This window comes from Medicago sativa, chromosome 2, assembly GCF_051527215.1.
Source record: "Medicago sativa cultivar Bolivia chromosome 2, Bolivia_mono, whole genome shotgun sequence".
NCBI lineage: Eukaryota > Viridiplantae > Streptophyta > Magnoliopsida > Fabales > Fabaceae > Medicago > Medicago sativa.
Genome location: NC_140750.1, coordinates 35,388,284 through 35,404,855, shown reverse-complemented (window position 1 = coordinate 35,404,855; position 16,572 = coordinate 35,388,284). Strand labels below are relative to the sequence as shown.

General features: G+C 37.1%; 1 protein-coding gene across 1 annotated transcript; it reads right to left on the bottom strand.

Moving 5' to 3' along the window:
• Positions 1 to 738: 738 nt before the first annotated feature.
• Positions 739 to 6,095, bottom strand: LOC146946552 (uncharacterized). Its single transcript, XM_085748247.1, has 2 exons — positions 5,240 to 6,095; positions 739 to 749 (listed from the first exon to the last, which is right to left on the bottom strand). The coding sequence occupies exons 1-2, from the start codon at positions 6,093 to 6,095 to the stop codon at positions 739 to 741; spliced, it is 867 nt and encodes a 288-aa protein (XP_085604373.1).
• Positions 6,096 to 16,572: the final 10,477 nt, after the last annotated feature.

Genomic DNA, 16,572 nt, shown 5'->3' with positions numbered 1-16,572 from the left:
GGCACGCAGGCCTTATCAGAAAATCTCATAATTTGGTTCAATACTTATTCATAAAAAGTTCATAAAAGACACGTAAGGAATAGAAGTAAAGCAAGCCCCATCCCGTTACGTATCAGAGCACCTAGACACAATGTGAGGAGTCCACTCACGAACGCCTCTAGTCTTTGTTACCTGCAAGTTACCCATACGAAGGGTAACATTTTCAAGCAGAAGGGGTGAGATTTCACAGTCAATAAATTAAACATATAATTCATCAAAATGCATTTAACAACATAAAACATCACTAACATATCAACATTTAATACTTAGCATCATATCAATCATAATCAAATATCATCATTAATATCATCATTAAAATCATAATCAAACATCATATTCAACTTAACTCTTGACTTGACAACGCGACTCAACTCAACAATGCAACTCTTAACAACTTAAATCATCGTGAAACTTCTTGATATGCAAATGCATGTGGTACCATTCGGGGCATCAAGCCCCCAACTTAAATGAGCGTAATTAGGCTCCTCAACATGTGAGCATAAAGCTGCCGGGCCTCAAGCCCCCAACGTCGTTTGAGCATTAAGCTGCCGGGCCTCAAGCCCCCATCTTTAATGAGTATGCAATGGATTCAATCTTCCTACAACTTAGACAACAACGTGAACATCTTTTACAATTCCATAAACATGGACAACCTGTTAAATTCTTGCAACTTAGACCGACTCATGCAACTTCAAGACTTTAAAGTTCAACTGCAATGAACAATAACAGATTTACAACATATAATAGTGCTTGAGTGACTCAATATCATTTGAGGAATGAATTACATCAACATAAATATCATAAATCATCATCACATTACGCATGCAACATCACTAATAATCTCAGTCATATAAACAGACTTTTGTAACATCTGGAAACATCCTAAACAACCCTCATTCTTACTTCTAAGATCAACTCATTACTACACGTGCGAAAGGATCGCATGGAAAACAATTTTGACCAACTAACAGCTTAACTCGCAATGGCGAGTGATCTACTCGCAGTGGCGAGCTCAATGGTCTAGCTCGCAGTGGCGAGTAATGCTGCTAGCAGTTGCGAGTGCCTAGGTTGCTCGCAGTTGCGAGTAATGTTGCTCGCAGTGGCGAGCGGTGGGTTCATAGCTCGCAGTTGCGAGTGTTGCTCCTCGCAGTTGCGAGCGATGCCTGTCAGTACGGCCAGAAACCTAAAAATCACAACTTTTCATCTATCTTCATGTTTCTTTCATCCAATTAGCATCTAATTATCACCCTAGGTAATATCTAAGGTTTGTTTACAGGTTTTACATCAATCTAACATCATTTCATGGTTCAATCCTCAAATTGGTCATTAACCCTAATCCTCAATTCTCACAAAAACCTAACCTAATCATGCTAAATTCATGTTTCAGAATCATACCCTTAATAATATTGAAAGTTAGTCTCACCCTTACCTAGTAATGAAGAAATCGCAGCTTTCTCTCTGTTCTCCTCTTCTCTTCTCTCGTTCTCCTCTTTTCTCCAAAAAGCGTTTCACGTAAAAACGTTTCTAACTTATGTTGTTATATTTATTTCTCCTTATTACTCTACTCACCTCTAAACTTACTCTTTTCACCTCACAACCCAACTTCCAATATTTTTATTTTATTCTCATATCTTATTTTATTTAATAATAAAATAAGTCACACCAACATTATAACTTCACAAAATCATATCCTCCACATAAATCTCGAAAATCACATAATTTATCTATAAATCATGTAAGCCACTCAAATTCATAAATCATATAAATCACTTAAATCATAAATCATATAAGCATATATTTATAAATATATTCTAAACCTCATTGAATTAATTAAATAATTAAGACGGCGTTACAACTCTCCACAACTTATAGAATTTTCGTCCTCGAAAATTTACCTCAAGCAAACAACTCTGGATAAGACTCCAACATCTTACTCTCTAGTTCCCACGTCAAGCTTTCGCCAGTCGCTCCATCCCAAACGACTTTCACAAGAGGTATCTCCTTGCCTCTCAACTTCTTCACTTCACGACCTTCGATCCTCACTTGTAAAGTCTCCACCATAAGGTTGTCTCTTACTTGCACATCATCTCTCTGGATCACATGGGACGGGTCTGGAACATACTTCCTCAGTTGCGACACATGAAACACATCATGCAAATTCGATAAATGCGGTGGTAAACCCACTCGGTACGCCACCGTTCCGACTCTTTCCGATATCTGATACGGACCAATAAACTTTGGAGTTAGCTTCTTTGACTTCAATGCACGACCAACACCGGTCATCGAAGTAACTCTCAAGAACACGTGATCTCCTTCTTGAAACTCAAGGTCTTTCCTACGCTTATCATGGTAACTCTTTTGTCAACTCTGCGACGCTTTCATCTTTTCTTGAATCATCTTTACATTCTCAGTAGTCTGCTGAACAATCACTGGTCCTAAAACCACACTTTCACCTGTTTCAAACCAACACAACGGAGTCCTACACCTCCGACCATACAAAGCCTCGAAAGGCGCCATCCCAATACTTGAATGATAACTGTTATTATAAGTGAACTCTATCAACGGGAGATGACTATCCCAAGTTCCACCTTGCTCAAGTACACAAACTCTCAACAAGTCTTCGAGTGACTGAATCGTTCTTTCCGACTGACCATCTGTTTGAGGATGATAAGCCGAACTCATTCTCAACTTAAAGCCTAAGGCCTCTTGCAAACTCTTCTAAAATCTAGAAGTAAATCTTGGATCTCTATCTGACACAATAATTGAAGGAACACCATGCAGCTTCACAATGTCTCGAATATAAATTTCTGCCAACTGAGCTATAGGAAAACTAATATTAATCGGAATGAAGTGTGCCGACTTCGTCAATCTATCAATAATCACCCAAATAGCGTCATTCCCTTTAGGAGTATTCGGAAAACTCGTCACAAAATCCATGGATATACTGTCCCATTTCCATTCTGGTACATCTAACAGTGTCATCAACCCAGCAGGTTTCTGATGCTCCACCTTCGACTTCTGACAAACCAAACAAGAGTACACAAATTGTGCCACATCACGTTTTAATCCAGACCACTAAAATAACTTCTTTTAGTCGTGATACATCTTTGTAGCTCCCGGATGAATACTCAAGCTACTCCTATGACTCTCTTCAAGGATCATCTTCTTTATCTCATCATTGTCTGGAATACAAATCCTACCTCGAAACCTCAACACACCCTGATCATCGACCTTAAAGTCACCATCTTCAGTTTGATTACTAGCAACAAACAATTCCACAAACTTAACATCAATTTTCTGCGCATCTTTAATACTTTTCAAGAAATCATTATCAATTTTCAGCATTCCTAGCTTAACACTCCTAGACGACATTTCACAGACTAAGCTCAAATCTCTAAACTGTTTAAGCAATTCAAACTCCTTGACCATCATAGAAGACATATGTAAAGTCTTCCTACTTAAGGCATCTGCAACAACATTAGCTTTACCCGGATGATAATTCAAACTAAAGTCATAATCTTTCAACAATTCGAGCCACCTTCGCTGTCTCATATTCAATTCAATTCTTTCTGATCAAACAAATACTTCAAGCTCTTGTGATCACTAAACACCTCAAATCTCGAACCATACAAGTAATGTCTCCAAATCTTAAGCACAAATACAACTGCAGCTAGTTCAAGATCATGAGTAGGATAATTTCGTTCATGAATTCTAAGCTGTCTTGATGCATAAGCAACCACTTTACCATCTTACATAAGCACACCGCCTAAGCCCAGATTGGACGCGTCACAATATACAACAAAAGGTTCATCAGGTTTTGGCAAAATCAAAACTGGAGTCGTCGTCAAATGCTTCTTCAATTCATTAAAACTGTTCTCACAATGAACATCCCACACAAAGGTTTTACCTTTACACGTCAACTACGTTAACGGAAGTGCTAACTTAGAAAATCCTTCTATAAATCTTCGGTAGTAACCTGCTAAACCCAAAAAGCTTCTAATCTCTGTAACCGACTTAGGAGTCTCCCACTGTGATACTGCTTCAACTTTAGACGGGTCGACTGAAATACCACTACCATAAATAACATGCCCAAGAAAACTTACTTCCTTCAACCAGAACTCGCACTTAGACAATTTAGCATATAGATTCTTCTCTTTCAGCACTTGTAAGACGATCTTCAAATGCTCATCATGTTCTTCTTCCGTCTTAGAATAAATCAAAATATCATCGATGAATACAACCACAAAGCGGTCCAAAAATGCATGAAAAATGCGATTCATATACTCCATAAACACACCAGACGCATTACTAACACCAAGAGGCATCACCTTATATTTATAATGTCCATATCACGTCCTGAAAGCCGTCTTCTGCATATCCTCATCTTTTACTTTAATCTGGTGATAACCAGACCTCAAGTCAATCTTGCTGAACACGCGTGCACCCACTAACTGATCCATCAAGTCATCAATTCTTGGAAGTGGATATCTATTGTTTATAGTTACTTTGTTCAACTGTCGATAGTCAATACATAATCTCATACTACCATCCTTCTTCTTAACCTACAGCACCGGCGCTCCCCAAGGTGAAACACTCGGTCTTATAAACTTCTTATCAAGCAAATCTTCCAACTGTTTCTTTAACTCAACCAACTCAGATGTTGACATACGGTAAGGTGTCATAGACACATGCTTCGTTCCCGGAACAAGATCAATAGAAAATTCAACTTCTCTCTCCGGCGGTACATCAGGAATTTCATCAGGAAAAACTTCAGGGAAATCGCACACTACTTGTAACTTATCGATCACTGCTTGACTCTCCAAAGATAAGGATGCCATCAAAGAAAACATTAAAATTCCATCGCGTTCTAGCTGCTTCAGCTGCTTAGTAGACAAAAACTCCGCTCCACTTTCCTCTTCAGCAGAAGAGAAACGCATCGACTTACTAGAACAATTAATGAGGACACGATTGTACTCTAACCAATTCATACCAAGAATCACATCCATTCCACTCAATGGTAGACAAACTAAATCAATCTCAAAATCACGATCAAACATAGACAAGGGACACCGTAAATAAACAAGAGAAGTAGTCACTGAACCTTTAGCTGGAGTTTCGACAACCATTTCTCTATTCATATCAGACATAGCAAGGCCCAACTTAGAAGCACAATCAAAAGCAACGAAACAATGTGTAGCACCTGTATCAATAATAGCAACTAAAGGAGTATCGTTAATATAACAAGTACCTCTGATCAAACGATCCTCATTTTCAGTATGAGTACCAGTCAAAGCAAAAACTTTCCCTCTGGTCTGAGCCTTCTTCGGATTCTTGCATTGAGACCCAATATGACCCTCTTCATTGCAGTTGAAACACACAACGTCTTCATGCTTACACTCTGCGAGTGTATGTCCCTTACTGCCACAACGAAAGCACCGTTTAATACCCCTAGTGCAAGCATTACTCTTATGGCCTTTCTCGCCACAAGCAAAACAAACGATCTCAGCAGCAGCATCTTTCCTATTCGACCTTCTTTCATCATTAACTCTTTTCTTTCCTTTATCAGCAGGGGCAATGTAAGGCTTTGGGCGACTTTGCTGACCCTTACCTCTCTTCTCACTCACAATCTTATAATGAGCCTTACTATCATTTTCATAGATTCTGCATCTGCTCACCAAGTTAGAAAAATCACGGATCTGTTGGTAACCAATGGCTCGCTTGATGTCAGCACGCAAACCATTCTCAAACTTGATACACTTAGAAAACTCAGCATTGTCACCAGTATAGTGTGGATAGAACTGAGCCAACTCCACAAACTTAGCTGCATACTCTGTCACCGACATGTCTCCTTGCTTCAACTCAAGGAACTCGATTTCTTTTCTTCCGCGAACATCCTCAGGAAAATATCTGTTTAGGAACTCTCTTTTAAACACATCCCAAGTAATAGCCGCATCATCTTGCTCTAAGGTAGGTTGGAGTCTCACCCACCAGTTATCAGCTTCCTCAGCCAGCATGTGCGTACCAAAACGCACCTTCTGATCATCAGTACATTGCATAACTCTGAAAACTCTTTCAATATCTTTGAGCCATGTCTGTGCTCCATCAGGGTCGTACCTTCCTTTAAAAGTGGGAGGATGATTCCTCAGAAAGGCCTCCAACATTCTCACTTCAGCATTAACACCAGCACTAGCATTTGAATGTTGTCCTACAGCTTCCAATGCAGCAGCAATCGCAACATCATTCCTTCCAGCCATTCTAGTCCTCTTATAACAGATAAAATTTGCAGCCACCAGGTCTCTTCTTCTCTGCACAACACACAACAATTAGAATAACATAATAATGGTATTCCAACTGCTAACGACACTACTTGACTCAACTACTTGGCCGGACGGACCGACCTGCTCTGATACCAATTGTAACACCCCGTTTTCCCAACATAAAAATTTCATAATAAATCAGAGTATTTAAATCTTAAACGGAATGTCACATACTACTTGAAATTCATAAAATAGATAATAATAATTATCCTTCAAGGTTCAACATCATAAACGTCTAAAACTACGTAGTGGAAATAGTTCAACATGAATAAAGTCTTGGCACGCAGGCCTTATCAGAAAATCTCATAATTTGGTTCAATACTTATTCATAAAAAGTTCATAAAAGACACGTAAGGAATAGAAGTAAAGCAAGCCCCATCCCGTTACGAATCAGAGCACCTAGACACAATGTGAGGAGTCCACTCACGAACGCCTCTAGTCTTTGTTACCTGCAAGTTACCTATACGAAGGGCAACATTTTCAAGCAGAAGGGGTGAGATTTCACAGTCAATAAATTAAACATATAATTCATCAAAATGCATTTAACAACATAAAACATCACTAACATATCAACATTTATTACTTAGCATCATATCAATCATAATCAAATATCATCATCAAATATCATCATTAATATCATCATTAAAATCATAATCAAACATCATATTCAACTTAACTCTTGACTTGACAACATGACTCAACTCAACAATGCAACTCTTAACAACTTAAATCATCGTGAAACTTCTTGATATGCAAATGCATGTGGTACCATTCGGGGAATCAAGCCCCCAACTTAAATGAGCGTAATTAGGCTCCTCAACATGTGAGCATAAAGCTGCCGGGCCTCAAGCCCCCAACTTCGTTTGAGCATTAAGCTGCCGGGCCTCAAGCGCCCATCTTTAATGAGTATGCAATGGACTCAATCTTCCAACAACTTAGACAACAACGTGAACATCTTTTACAATTCCATAAACATGGACAACCTCTTAAATTCTTGCAACTTAGACCAACTCATGCAACTTCAAGACTTTAAAGGTCAACAGCAATGAACAACAACAAATTTACAACATATAACAGTGCTTGAGTGACTCAATATCATTTGAGGAATGAATTACATCAACATAAATATCATAAATCATCATCACATTACGCATGCAACATCACTAATAATCTCAGTCATATAAACAGACTTCTGTAACATCTAGAAACATCCTAAACAACCCTCATTCTTACTTCTAAGATCAACTCATGACTACACGTGCGAAAGGATCACATGGAAAATAGTTTTGGGCAACTAACAGCTTAACTCGCAATGGCGAGTGATCTACTCGCAGTGGCGAGCTCAATGGTCTAGCTCGCAGTGGCGAGTAATGCTGCTCGCAGTTGCGAGTGCCTAGGTTGCTCGCAATTGCGAGTAATGTTGCTCGCAGTGGCGAGCGGTGGGTTCATAGCTCGCAGTTGCGAGAGTTGCTGCTCGCAGTTGCGAGTGATGCCTGTCAGTATGGTCATAAACCTAAAAATCACAACTTTTCATCTATCTTTATGATTCTTTCATCCAATTAGCATCTAATTATCACCCTAGGTAATATCTAAGGTCTGTTTACAGGTTTTACATCAATCTAACATCTTTTCATGGTTCAATCCTCAAATTGGTCATTAACCCTAATCCTCAATTCTCACAAAAACCTAACCTAATCATGCTAAATTCATGTTTCAGAATCATACCCTTAATAATATTGAAAGTTAGTCTCACCTTTACCTGGTAATGAAGAAATCGCAGCTCTCTCTCTGTTCTCCTCTTCTCTTCTCTCGTTCTTGTAACAGCCCGGTGGGCCCCTCGCAAGGCACTGCACCCACCGCACTGCACTGTTACTCACAAGCTTAATCACTAGCCCCCTCACCATACTAGTGTTTTTGCCTCCCGTGGGAATCGAACCTAGTACCTGGGGATAAGTACTACTTCAATGCATTCCCACTACCAATTGAGCTAGTATTGGTATCAGAGCAGGTCGGTCCGTTCGGCCAAGTAGAAGAGTCGTTGTGCCGTGTCGTCATGTTTTCTAGTTAGTAGTTATGTTTTATTATGCGATCATGTTTAACTGACTAACATTGATGTGGTTTTGTGATTTGTTTGAAGAAACAATAATTAAATTTATTTTCTCTTGTGCTTGAATTTCGAGGACGAAATTCTTTTAAGTTGGGGAGAGTTGTAACGCCCTCCTTTTTATTTAATTATTTTAATTAGTTTTAGAATATATTTATATGATTGGTATGATTTACATGATTTATGTGATATTTTCTTATGTTATATGTTGGTATTTACTAGCATAATATAATTGTTATTTGGTGTAGAAATATATTTGTTATTTGTTATAGATATATTTGTTATTTGGTGTAGAAATATATTTGTTATTTGTTATAGATATATTTGTTATTTGGTGTAGAAATATATTTGTTATTTGTTAGAGATATATTTGTTATTGGTGTATTATTATTATTATTATTAAGTGGGGGAGAGATATATTTAATTTAGAAATAAATAAGATTATGAGGAATAGAGTAGTTTTGAGGTGTAAGAGAAATAAGAAGGGGGTTAGAATAGAAAGAAGAATAAGTTGTTGGGCCAAAATAGATTTAGGAAGAGCGTTTAGTATTAGAAATAGAGAAGCTTAGGTTAGAAAGAGTTTACCGGAAACCGCTTTTTGGAAAAGAGGAGAACAAGAAAGAAGAGAAGAGGAGAGAAAAGTCAAGAGAAGAGGAGAAGACCTTAGGAAAGAAGAACGTTGCCGCTGATTCAGGAATTAATCTAAGGTGAGGGTGAGACTATCTTGCATTAATATTAAGTTGTTAAATCATTAGATTGCATCTAACAAGTTGGGAAAGTTTGTGAGAATTTGAGAATTAGGGTTTTGAGAGAGATTTGATGATTAGATGATGAAAACTTGTTGAATTGATGTAGAAATTGTATACAGTCCTTAAATAACCCATAGGATGATTATTGGATGTAGTTTTGAGGTTAAAACCATGGAATTGGATGAGATGTTGGTGAGTTTAAGAATTAGGGTTTAATAATTGTAATAGGTTGTTAATAGATTTGAGAACCCTTTGAATTTGCATACAGTAAGTTGATGAATAATTAGTGTTCTAATGATAGGGCAATCATAGGGTAAAGATTAGGGTCAAGTTTGGAGAGTATTGGATCGAATAAGAAGTGGAAAAGATTTCCCCGAAGCGAAATCGCAGTTGAACTGCGAATTTGCTGTCAATGTGCAAAACGCGTTTTTATTGTCTCAGTTTGACAAGTTTAAGTTCCGAACTGGGTTTAGGTGTAAACACGAAAGTTGTAGGTATGGATGTTAGCTTTCTAATTCCGTTGGTCTCACGTCAATAGGATTTATAGAGCTTGAGTTATAGTCAAATTACTGCACATAGGTCACAGTGAATTTTTATGGACTTTCAGCACAACTTTTCCGAATTTAAAATAAAAACTGGTATTGATCGGTACAGAATTGGTCTTAGTCATAAACATGAAAGTTTTAGATAATTTTGTTAGCTTTCTAGTGGCTTTGGTTTGACGTGAAAATAATGTTTGTTCTTTGAGTTATGATTAAAATACTACAGGGAGATCTTAGCGAAATTGTACGGTGACAGCATTCTCTGTTTCATGTTTTTGCGTTTTGTTCATATGTTTCTGTTTTGAATTGATCTTTGTTCTAAACATGAAAGTTGTTGATATTTATGATATCTTTCCAGTAGCTTTGGTTTGACATGAAAATATGTTGTGGATAATTTATTATGTTTTTACAAAGATACATAGTGAACTATTGTCGATGTTTAAATACGATGTTATATGAAGTTGTTTATGATTAATGAATATGATGTTTTAAGATGTTGTTTATTATCATTTGATATTGTTATATTATGATATGACATGAATTATTTATGTGATCCATATGTTGTCAAGATGTTAAGATGTTAAGACGTTAAGATGATAAGAGTTGTTAAGTTGTCGAGTCGTTATGAAGTCATCAAGTTGTTAAGATGTTATGTTGTCAAGATATCAAGATGTTAGGATGTCATAGATGTTCATAAAGTTTCTAAGACGTAAGATGTTGAGTCCATGCATACTCATTTAAAGATGAGGGCTCATGCCCTGGAGCTTTTGCTCAACCACGACGATGGAGCTTTTGCTCAACCACGACGATGGAGCTTTTTGCTCAACCACGACGATGGAGCTTTTGCTCAACCACGACGATGAGGGCTTATGCCCTAGGAGTATATTTATGCTCAACCACGATGATGAGGGCTTATGCCCTAAAATGGTACCACATGCATTTGCATTTTCATGATGATCAAAGATGGTTTAAGACGTTAAGAGTTGCATAGTCGAGTCTAGATGCATTGTCAGGTCAAGTTGTTAAGATGTCAAGTTATCGAGATGTTAAGATGTTAAGATGTCAAGTTGATGAGCTATTAATGAAGTGCTTTATGAATGATTATGATGCTTAAGATGATGAATGATTATGATGTGTATGATGATTGATTACGAAGTTGCTTATGATGATTGATTATGAAGTTGTTTATGATAAGATGCTATGTGATTTATGATAATATGCTATGTGATTTATGGTATGATTCTATGTGATTTATGATATGATGCTACATGTTTACTAATGATGATATGTGATGATGTATGTGATATTATTGATAATATAAGATGAAGTATATGACTAATATAGGAAGAATAGTGACACTAGTTAAGAAAGTTTAAGTTGTTAGATATGATTAATGAATTATAAGATGTTTAAGTTGTTGAATGTACTTTATATGATTTATATGCTTTATATTATTGTTTGAGAAATCTCACCCCTCTGCTTGGAAATGTTGCTCTTCGTATGGGTAACTTGCAGGTAACCAGAATTAGTTGCGGTCGTGAGTGGACTCCTCACAAGTGTGTCTTAGGTGCTCTGATACGTAACGGGATGGGATTATGTCTTTACTTTCTGTTCCTTACGTATTACTTTATGAATCTTTCAAGAATTGATGTTGAACTAAGTTTTATGAAATTTTATATTGAGGCCCTTGTGCCAAAGATTATTTAAGTTGTCAAACTATTCCGCTGCGAAGTTTTAAAGATTATGTTGTTATATTTTTGAAGGATAAATTATTATTCCATTTACGTTTTTTTAAGAAATGTGACATTCCGTTTTATGATGAAAAACTCTGATTTTATTTAAGAAATTTTTACGTTGGGAAAACGGGGTGTTACAGTTCTCCTCTTTTCTCCAAAAAGCGTTTCACGTAAAAACGTTTCTAACTTATGTTGTTATATTTATTTCTCCTTATTACTCTACTCACGTCTAAACTTACTCTTTTCAACTCACAGTCCAACTTCCAATATTTTTATTTTATTCTCATATCTTATTTTATTTAATAATAAAATAAGTCACACCAACATTATAACTTCACAAAATCATATATAAATCTCGAAAATCACATAATTTATCTATAAATCATGTAAGCCACTCAAATTCATAAATCATATAAATCACTTAAATCATAAATCATATAAGCATATATTTATAAATATATTCTAAACCTCATTGAATTAATTAAATAATTAAGGCGGCGTTACAATTATCATGGAATAGTAGATATGTAGTAACAAAGATGTGCGCTATGAGTCAAGATTGCTCGAAAACAAGTGTAGTTATGGCATTGATATGTCAAGAGGTAAGTTTACCTTAAGATTTAACCTTACAAGCAAAGGGTAGCGCAAGGCTGCAGAGTAGGTTGCAACATAGAAGATCTTGAGAATAGTTCAAGGAGATAGTAATCAAGAGATGAACAGAAGTGTGAAGTTTCACTCATCTCAGCAGAATAGAGTATTGGTTAAAGCCAACCGGTGGGAATCAGAGTAGCACGGCGAAAGTTAATCAGAAAAATTGTTAACAGTAACCATGGAACATGGAATTTGGTAGTAAGAATCTTCGTGAAGAATGTTCAGGATAGTAATACAGTTTTAGTGAAGAAGTATTATGAGACAAGCAAGGAGTTCTCGGTATGATAGGTAAGTATTGATGCTTATACAGTCAGTGATGTTTAAGGTAAAAGTAAAGAGGACGTATCTCCACTTTAGTAAGACAAGGAAGACTAGAGTCATCGGGTTGCCTAATTGGTAATGTCGAATGTGTAGAAGAGCTATTGGTTCATCAGAAAGAGTATATGCTATGCTAAGGCAATACAAGTACATACCCTCTTATATCATACTTGTTAAGTGATAACGATACTTGTTAGAATAATGTCAAGCCGTGATTTTACAACTTTTAAAGTCTAGATCGGTATTAAGGAACTTGGGAACGATGTTGTTTTAAAAACATGAAATTTTACATTGTTGAAACTAATGAGACACGTCATAAGCGAGTAAAATTCACTTAAGACGTACAGACTTCAGGACCAACTTGTTATAGGCAAGTTAGGGGCGAGTTGTAAAATCTTTTTCAAAATATAGAGACTCGTCCTGTGGTTCTGCAGTACCATTACAGACTCGGTTTTAAAATGAATTTGTTTTAGTCATGTATCTGCTCGTTCCAAGAACCTATGTACCAATGATTAGAGATTTCTAGAAACAAATTGCTAGAATGAGTATCGTTATTAACTAACAAGAAGCAGTATTTGAAAGTATGCAAATGTTATGGAGATAAGGTTTTATGAAGAAACAACAATGTTCGCGTGGTACCAATAGCATACGGGATGCGTATAATTTTTGTTAAGAATGTTCAAGTGCAAGTGCAAATGGACTTAGTAGAAAGTTTCAAGTGCAAGTGAACCATAAAATTGGTTAATAGATTGTCAGGTGAAACGGTGTAGCTGATTCCACTTCTCCATGCCAAGTTAGACAAGCCACCCATGAATTCGGGTACAAGATCGTGAAGATGTAGAAAAGTTTCTTAAGACTATGAAAAGAGACATGAGATTTGTAGAATCATCAAGATGAGTAACATAAGTAAGAGGCATAAGTCGCAAGGTGCGATAAGATAGATTATGTATGCATGATAAGATGTTTTAGATGCAAGAGAGCACTGCAGGGCAAACCTGGATTCCAGTAAGACCCCAGTTTAAAGGCAAATCCTGAGTGTTATAGTTAATGAATGGTTCATACTAAGTGGATAAGTTATAGATTTAAGATAACCAATTCGCATGTAGTAAAAAGGTAAGTTTCAATCACGATGTTCAGAGATGGTTCTGTGATTTTGAGTAAGATATTAAGATTGAAGAGACTATATTTGTTTATGCGGATTAAGGAAAAAGAATAAGATACATGTTTGTTGAGAAAAGAATGCTTTGAACTCCTTGGAGTGGTTTTGATCAGACTTTAGATAACTGAAACCAGAGAAGGTAGATCTTAGATGCGGTGATTGGTAGTTGATTCCTAAATTTCGAGGACGAAATTTCTTTAAAGGGGGTAGAATGTAATATACCGTCTGTCAGTGTCGGAATATTACCAGTCGATCGTGCCAGAGGATTAAAATTCCAGGAAAGTAAGTATGGAGAATATTTATTACGTAATGTCAGATTATTACGGATTAAGTATCAGTGTCAGATTTAACACGCTTAAGGCAAGGGCATTTTGGTAATTGCACGATTAAGATATATTTATATGTGTTGGGACCAAAATATCTTTATAATCTTTGTTCTTTCTCTCTTTAGGGTTTGAGTTGGAAAAATTGCTCTCCCTTCTCTCTTCTCTCACGCCATCTCCCTCTCTTTCTCTCCATCAATCCTTTCCAAATCTTCTTCCTTTCATGGTAAGCTTTTAGACTTTGTTTCCTCTTGATCTCTTAAGCTTAAAGAAACTTGGGTTTTGTTTGATTTCTCTATTTCTCCTCTCAAGAATAGATTCAAAGTTAGGGTTTGGATTTGAACAAGAAGCTAAGGCTTTTGATAGTTGATTTGGAGCTTATGTTGATCATTTATCATGGAATTGAAGAGTTAAGCAAGAGACAACCATGAGGTTGAGTTCATCTTAAAGTCAAGAGTTAGGGTTTGATTCATGGTAAGTTGGGAGATGATTCAAGCTAGGGTTCTTCATGGTCAAGAATCATGGTGCTTAGATTACAAGAAAGAACAACAAGATTGAAGGTTGTGATCAAAGGAAGCAAGTGACCAAGAGCTAGGGTTTTGGCATGCTTGAGCTTAGGACTTGGAGCTGTCACAAGATTTTGTTTAGGTGAGTTCCTTAGATAGTTTTCTCACCCTTTGGGCTTATGAGTTTAACTTTGCAAGAATAATATGAAATCTAGGGTTTTTATATGTTATAGTTAGTTGCCCCTTTTAGGCCATGCTCACAAAGCTTGTCAATACTTGCCATACAAATGTTTTAGAGATTTTCTATGACCACTAGAGTCATAATATGCATAGAGACACTTGGTTTTGAGGCTTTTGGGTCAAAAAACACCATTTTTACAAGTGCTGGACTGTCACAACTCGCCACAGCGAGCAGGTAGCTCGCTTGGCGAGCTAGAACTCAGAACTGGGGGTGTTGCTTGCCTCCAACTCGCCACAACGAGTAGGAACTCGCCACGGCGAGTAGGGTCACTCGCCTCGCGAGTAGACATTGTGGCAGCACACTGTTTGATCGTTTCAGGTGGGGTTGGCATGCTCCGGTTCAGTTTTCTTCGATTTGCTGAAGCACTTTTCTGCTAGTCTTTCGGGTGTCGCATTCACGTGGTATACACGCCTCGATCAATAGTTGCGCGTAAACCCCTCAAACCAAGGTCCTATTTGATAATCTTGTGCAAGGTTTTCTTAAGAAATAAGAAAGTATTTGACAAGTTAACAAAGCATGGCAAATGAGAGAATAGTACGATAAGAATCAGGTAGCAAGTTAATCATTCAGGAAGGGAATGAAAGTAGAGCCTTGACATAGCTTGTCAAGAATTAGAATAGTTAGTAAAGAAATAGAATGCTAGACATGAGTAGCATGCTTGAATAGATGCGAAGTGATATAGAGTATTCTCTTCGTATAGAAACTAGAGTGCCATACGAGTATGGTAAGACGTGAATTGATTAGATATCTCTTCACATAATAAGTTAAGCAAGCATATAGTTTACCGATAGTGGGATCGTTTAAGGATCCGAGGTAAAAAAGATAGTGTATATATATATATATATATATATATAGATTTAATACTCATGCATTCAAAGACTAAAGACTTTAATAAAGTTGTGAAGCGATTAGATATCTATTCACATAGAAAGCTTTAAGAGGATGTAGTGTTTGTGTCTCTTGTGATCCACACTAGGCGGGATTCAAGGGGTTCTCCAAGGGGAATGGTTTAGCCGCAAGGGAGCCGCGCGTCACTGCAGGAGTGCCGTTGGTTATACCTTAGATAGGTTTCCATCGGTTAGATAGGGATTGCTCTCGGGGTTACTCCACTCGGGGTTTTCCGTAAAATGAACTCAGATAATATTTGTTTGTTAAACGCTAACCTAATGAACCTGACTATGCATATTTATTAGACATGTTTATGTTATGTCATAGAGCCTTGACGTAGATCGTCAAGAATTAATAGAGCCTTGGCGTAGATCGTCAAGAACTAGTATGATAGCAAGATAGAATATGTTGTTAGACACAACGTATGTATGCATAGAGCAAATAGAGGAAGTTATAATGATGACGATCTTAGGTTTCCCCTAATCGTCCGGTTTAGAATCGTGTCATGATTATGTTATGTTTAGGCCTCGATATGTAGAGCATATTCTTGGCAATGCGGTTTTAGATTCCCCTTAACCGCCATGACACGTATAGAAGTGAAGCCTATAACAAGGTAAGTAGAATCTTAGGACGACCTTAGTATGCACGACCGTCTAAGAATGCAAGTCCCCACACATGTATAGTCAACCGGAAGGTTGTATTATAGACACGTGGTGCCCGTAGGTTTCCCCCGAGGTTAACTATAGCCTAGGATTAGGTGGAACTCACTGAGACATTATGTCTCATCCCAATCTTTATTTGTTTCAGATATCAGGATGGTGTAGCAAGCTAGTAGCCGAATGAATGATGCGACAAGTGTTCGTTCGTACCCGCTGCAGGAAGATGTGGATATTCAAGGATGCATTTATTATACTTTAGAAAAGTTGAGATGTATTATTATTGTACAAACGCATTTGGTTGTATAATACATTCATTCGAAGATTTATTGTTGTAAATTTT